Source organism: Eurytemora carolleeae, unplaced genomic scaffold (genome assembly GCF_000591075.1).
Source record: "Eurytemora carolleeae unplaced genomic scaffold, Eaff_2.0 scaffold981, whole genome shotgun sequence".
NCBI classification, from domain to species: domain Eukaryota; kingdom Metazoa; phylum Arthropoda; class Copepoda; order Calanoida; family Temoridae; genus Eurytemora; species Eurytemora carolleeae.
Genome location: NW_019396869.1, coordinates 88,994 through 96,080, shown reverse-complemented (window position 1 = coordinate 96,080; position 7,087 = coordinate 88,994). Strand labels below are relative to the sequence as shown.

General features: G+C 30.0%; 1 protein-coding gene across 1 annotated transcript; it reads right to left on the bottom strand.

Moving 5' to 3' along the window:
- Positions 1-4,669: 4,669 nt before the first annotated feature.
- On the bottom strand, positions 4,670-7,087 carry LOC111709564 (uncharacterized; the record flags this gene model as incomplete). The annotated part of the gene is given in 3 exon segments (XM_023483293.1): positions 4,670-4,753; positions 5,958-6,058; positions 6,667-7,087. Coding segments are annotated over 3 exon segments (244 nt in total), but the record flags the coding sequence as incomplete, so codon positions are not given.

The window sequence follows — 7,087 nt, the reverse complement described above, 5'->3', positions numbered from 1 at the left end:
TATTACAAATCAATTCTGATACAGTGAACAATTCAACTATGTGACAGTGTACAGCAGTGTAAGTTTTATTTATATTTAGATCTTTAACATATCATATTATTTTAAACAGACTCGAATAAATTTACTAGTGATTAACCCAATTAAGAAATAACTGAAATAATAAGATTTAGTTGTAAAATTCACAACATTCAAAATTAGTGGGAAATTTTTGAAGATAGCTAAAATAATGCCAATAAAAGTAATCTTTTTTGCCAAATCAATGTCTAAATTGAATGGAATTATATTACAAAATGAGTCTGTGTTAAAAAACTGCATGCCTTATTATTGCATGAGCAATTAAAATTCTATTTTAATGCAATTTTGAGCAGAAAAAATGAAATAACGAAATTCAACGTTTTTTAAAAATTAGTTAATGTTTTTAGCTGTTAATTTATTTTTCAAAAACGGCTAATTCGTTTCCTTAACGATTTAAAATTAACACTTTTTGCCCAGCCCTTATACTGAGTATATTTAAGTTCAGACCTGTCTGTCAAAAACAAGTTTAGCAAGTATATTTAATAATGCAAAAATAGTTTACAGCACAAGTTTCCTTCAGAAGCAGAAAAATTATCATAATCAGGATTAATATTCAACTTCAAGATTATATATTTAAAACTATAGAAATTAGTATCAATATACAACTAAAAGATTTTTTTAAAAGAAACTAAAGAAATCAGAATCAATATACATACAACTTTGAGATTATTAAAAAAACTATAGAATTAGCAATTCTTCAAAGATTTCAAAGAAAGAATCAAGTGAATTTAGACCACAGATTATTGTATCTTACAAGTAAGAACAAATATGAGGATTAAAGGAATGAGGAAAAATCTTGGAAAAGAAGCTGCGAAATAACAATTAAAATAAAAATTTTGAAAGAGTAGATTGAATAAGAGTTTAGTGTGTTTGCTACTTTTTAAGTGTTCTGTTATAATGCACTTGCCAATCATTTCAAATATCACTGCTTAAAACTATATATTTGGTTTGTCTGTCAGTTTGTTTGCATCCAATAAACATCCTAATAAATGAACTATTCAGTGAATGCCCAAAAATAATTTTTGGCAAGCTACAAGACCCCAGGAAAGAATGGTGGACTTGTGGAGGGTGATATGTCAAAATTTTGACTATAAAGAAGGTTCACATTTTTTTAGATAAGCCTTGTCTTTAAATTTTTCCTCTGATAATTTGAGTTTAGTTTGACCAGAGTTCATTGAGTATATCTAGGGTTGTTAATCGTTTTTGGAAATGATCGTTAACGATCGTTTTTTGTTTTGTTTTTCAATCGTTTTCAAAAACAATCTTTTCGTTTTTGGAAAAAAAACTATCTTTTTAAAAAAGGACCCACTCATTTGAACTTTTAGAAAACGAATAACGATCATTTTAGAAAGCGATCGTTTTTTTAATGAAGGGTCGTTGTTAACAAACTTTATAAAAACGGTCGTTTTTGGAAAAATGATCGATTTTGAAAAAAAATTAATTGCAACTTTATTTAATGTTGTCTTACATGAAGTTAGAAAGTTGTGGGATAGTTAAAACTTCTTGATATTTTCTTTAAAAACTACTCAATGATAAGTACAGATTAGGGCTGGGCATGTTTCGACTTTTTTTAAATCGTTCCGTTCCGTTCTAGAACGAGCGAGGGCCTTCAGCTAAATCGTTCCATTCTCGTTCCTTTTTTTTGTATCGTTCCATTACGTTCCGAATTCTGTCCTGTTCCATTCCGTTCTGAGTAGAAGAACAGTCTTCCTGTTCCATTCCGTTAATTCTTGGCGTTCTTATTTAAAGAACAGTTCCATCCATCTCGTTCCGTTCTTAATCAAAGAACGCTTCTTAGTATAGAACAATTACTAAAACTGGGTTACCTTAAAAAAGGGGGTGTACAATTTGTAGATTTTTGAAAAAAATTTAATTTTCATAATCAATATTTCAATAATATCAAAAAGAAATAGAAATAAATTATAGAAAACACTTTCTTTCAACCTAAATTCTCTCCCCCCCCCCTTCTCCTTTTTCCCCTTTCAGCTCCCATTCCTCAAGAATGTAATGCATGAAATCCTTGCCATTCCTTTTCTCCCCCTCCCCCTGCCGGCTAAACCAATGTATCACCTTACTTACGCTTGTACTTTTACCTAGCAACACATACTTACGCAATACTTACGCAAAATTATATTCTTACCCTTTTATAACCGTATTTTTTCCCTTTTACCCCCCCCCCCCCCCCCTCCTTACTTTCCTATATTATTGTGTCTAATGTCATTAACAATAATTCTATCTTTCAATTTTGGTTCACTACATACAGAGAAAATCTAAACTTGAAACACATTCCTGATTTAAATGCGTTCCCAACTTAGAACGTGTTTTTTAAAATAAGAAGGAGTTAACGTTCTGTTCCGTTCTTTTACCAATCGTTCCAAAGTTTTTTAGAACGCGTTCTAAGCGTTCGTTTTTTTTCGGAACGATGGGATCATTCTTGATAGTTCCGTTCGTTCGCGGGAAAGAACGATCGTTCCACCAGGAACGCGCCCAGCCCTAGTACAGATGCCCTTCAGGTTGGTTTCCTCTCTCCGTTAAGGATTGATAACAAAACAACAATTTTTATAAAAACGATTGTTTTTAATAACGATTGTTTGTCAAAAAGATCGTTTTAAAAACGACCATTTTTAAAGAACGAACTTTTTGAAAAACAATTGTTTTTATAAATGATCGTTACGTTTTCGATTTTTCATCGTCGTTTTCATAACAAAATGATCGTTTTTAAAAAAATGACAACGTTAACATTGTCTTGAGATAAATGTTTTTTATTTATTTAATTTTAGGATTCTTTTTTCCCCCAAGCAACAAAATAACAATTGCATCAGACTCTAAATTAAGAATTTTCAATGTTTCAAGACCGTTTTTACTAAGCAATAAAGAGGTGTGTCTGGTTTTTACGATTCAAAAAAATTCAACAAAGAATAAACAAACAATTTTAATGGGTATTTCAGGTCATTTGTTTAATTCTATTTCAATTGTATCTTTCATCACTTGATTTTTTTATTTCATGTCATGAGTTTCATAAAGGGGGTGGGGGGGGCTGTGGGACCAGGCCCTCCCCTAATTCCCCCCTGAACAGTCTGGGCAAAGTAAGCAGAAGTACAAAAATGGATGCCAGGGACTTATAACCTTATTATTCATAGTATAACGTTAATAAAATCCTTTACAATATTATTATGAAATGTGTGACGATCAAATATCGTTCACATATTTCATTTTTGAAATATGTTTTCTCACAAAAGAACAAATATTGTTCACAAATAACTGTTTACAGTTTGTAAATGGTCTATAATCGTTCAGAATCATTTCAAATTTTCTATATATATATATGTGCTTGATTAAGTAGAAGTCTCTGTTAGTCTGATCTGTCTGTTTATATTTTCGATGATAGCTCATAAACCCATCTACCGATTTTCCTTAAATTTTTATTACTGAGGAGAACTATGGAAATGTCTTCAGCTTAATTTAGAAAATATGAGCTTAATTCATAGTAACAAAGAATGTTTACAACCACATAAAAAAGTGGCTTGATATTAAAAACACCCCTGGCTATATTTGATATGAAGATGCATAGAAGTAAAGTTCTTTTTTTATGAAAATGTCTTGACTTGACCTCATTTTCCCCAAAACTTGTGATTTTTTTTTCTTCAGATTTATTTTCTTCATGACTTTTATTCCTGTGATCTTATTTCTTGAGACTTTATTGGCAGCCCCAATATTATTTTAGGAAATAACGTAGCAGGCATCTAAAACTCAGGACTTTCTTTCTAGTGACATTTTGTCCAAATGACCTAAGAAAATTATGACTTTTTACAAAAGTGATTAATTTCCAGGTTTTTTCCAGAATTTATTTTTCTTGTGACTTTTAAAATAGATTCCAAGCAACTAAGGTAAACAAAAGTAGGTTTTAAAGATGTAGACATTCAGAGTTTGTGGCAAAGACTCAATTCCTTTACACATTTCCTTTTTAGTCTGTAATTATGAAAGCTAAGCATACAAAAGCAGCCTTCAAATAGGAAATTCTATGTCTAAAGATATGATTGTAAGTCTCTAGAACTGAAAGGGTGTCTGTGGCATAATTTAAAGTGACTTTTCATACACAGAGTGCCATGCCTAATGGACAACAGTACCCTTAAAAGCTTTGTCTGATAAAGAATGAATTATTTATCTAAAACTATAATTTTCATCTGTTACTTCTCTACAAAAGTGACTTGCAAATATTTGCTGCAGCTAAACATTGAAGTATCAAAATATCTAAATAAAACACTTTTTATCTTTATTTACTGATTTACAGGAATTTACAACCCATGTTAGGGTTTTATCTATTTATACTTCACCTTTCCTGATAGTATCTGTTTAAATATAATCCCGGTTATTGTATTGGTAAACAAAGTGTACTATTGGTAAACAAAGTGTACTATTTGGGCATATTTCTGCATGTTGCAATAAATTTCATTTATTTATTACTGTTTAAGCCTCATTCTGTTTAGGATTTTGACCAAAGTGTTTGTAATTTAGAAATAAGTCCAAGCTACCCATCATAAAAAAATGTTGTCTTTGACATTGCATAAATATTAAAATTTTAATGTTAATTAACCTGGCACAATAAACTTTACCCAGCAAGGTTGAACACATACTTTGGTGTTTTCTTGCTTCTTTTCTTTCTTCTCTTCTTCGACCCCTGAAATCATAAGAAAAAGGCCTCATTATTCTTCAAACTTCGGTCCCTGATAATGAACTGTTGATAGTACTATAAACAACAATAAAAAACCAGCACTTTATATAAATAAATTTTTAAATTACTAAAAACCGGCTCTTTGACCTCGCAAGTCTACATTTGTTGCATAAAATGTGCTGGGTGTTGACTCTAAGTTTACACCTATTTGTCCAGACTGGATGTTACGAGTGAATACATTTACAGTACATGTTGTACAGACTCAGATTTAGTTTTGAGTTAAAAATTTCTTCAAATTATTTTTTACTTAAAGGAAGATACTATTTTCTACAGAATTAACTAAAAATGAGAAGTTTTCTTTGTGAACAATCAAATTTGCATTCCATACAAAAAGAAATGAAGAACATTTTTTTTAATGGGAGTGTTTTTTAATGTCATATGTCATATATTGCATGCATCATATTTTGCATCTGTCAAATGTCATATCTGTAAATTGTTTTACCTGTCAAATGTCTTATCCATAAAATCGTCCCAAATGTCATATGTCACATTTAAGAAATTATGAAATTTCCCCCAAAAAATATTTTTTAAATTAAATTTTCATTTTATCCATAAAAAAAATAATTTGAAGAAATTTGCTAAACCAATATTTTTGAGATAATCACTTCATCGATTTTTTTAACTTGTTAAGTTGATTATTTTTACAAACCAAATTTTTAACAGCAGATCAATAATTTTTTAAAATAAACTCAAAAAACATTGATTTGCACATTTCACCATTCCAAAGGAATCATATGTTGCCAATTTTGGCTTTCCAAATCTTTGAGTTTCAACACATCACAACAGGGTTGTTAATCATTTCCGATTGGTTTTAAATTGTTTTCAAAAATGATTTTTTTTAATTTTGGAAAAAATGGATAAGCAACCATTTTTTATACGATTGTTTTTTAAAAAACGATCGTTAACAAAGGGTTGTCATTAACCATCATTAACAAAGGGTCGTCGTAAACAATTGTTAACAAAGGGTGTCGTTAGCGATCGTTAATGAAGGGTCATTGTTAACAATCGTAAACAAAGGGTGTGGTTAATGATTAGAAGGGTTGTCATTAACGATTGTTAATGAAGGGTTGTCTTTGTCATACATACTGGATAAGTTGTGGGGAGCTAAAACTTCTTGATATTTTCTTTAAAACTACTCAATGATAAGTACCAATGCCCTTTAAGTCGGTTTCCTTTCTCCTCCTCTCTACGTTATCATCAGGATAATAATAATAATCAAAATCATCTTCTTCTGTGACCTTCTCAGAATTTCTAGAAAAATTAATAAATTGGAAGTTTAATATTGGATTTCTAAATGTTTGATTTTGTTTTTTGATTTTAAACAGAAATTCCAAAATGTTTTAAGAAATTGTTCAAGAAATCTCCTTTTTTAATTATAAAATACCTTTTGACCATCCTCAATCACAGAGCTAACATTTAAAAAAACTTTTTTTTTGTGTTGAAAATTGATTCCAGTTATAAAGTTAGAGAAGTGAATAAACACGGGACTTTAAGCATAATTTCTAGTGACCATCCAGACAAAGATGACAACACACGATTTACAACGATATCCTCAAAATCTTTGTCTAATCAAGAATGAAATATACATCAATGTTTTAATTTCTTTAAACTGTTAATTTTCCTTTGTGGTTTCTCTGCGAAACTACTTATTTATAAGAAGAAATAGTGAAAATAGAATAGAGAAAATTCCATTCTTGACTTGAGTACGGTTTCAAGGGTACCATTGTTAATCGGGCATTGCCAGTGTTGGATGCAGGGTCACTTAAAATTTTGCCTAGAGTCCCCGCCTCCCTCCTTCACTGAGATACAGATAGAGGTAAATTATGAAACAAATTTAATAAAGCAATTTATATTTTTACTTAATTTCTACGGATGAACATTCATTCATATCATTTTTCCAGTCCAAATGACTACCCATTTTTTAACCTCTTAAAAATAATATAACTAAAAAATGAAAACTTAAAAAAAAAATATATACAAAATTAGCAAACTAAAATGATAGTGAATAAACGAGCAAAGAACAGGGGGCTTTTAGATGATCATCATATGTTATCGATCAAAAACATGCTCAAATGTTTACATATACATTACAATTTATTTAGTTTTCAGAATTTGTCCTAAAATATCAGGAAATTTGTTTCAGAGGGGCCCTAACTAACCCCCATTACTCCTTAATAATAATTTTTATAAGATAAAAGGTATTGTACGTTAACAATCTCACATTGTTAGTGTTAAACTATTATTAACAATCTCACATTGTTAGTGTTAAACTATTGTTAA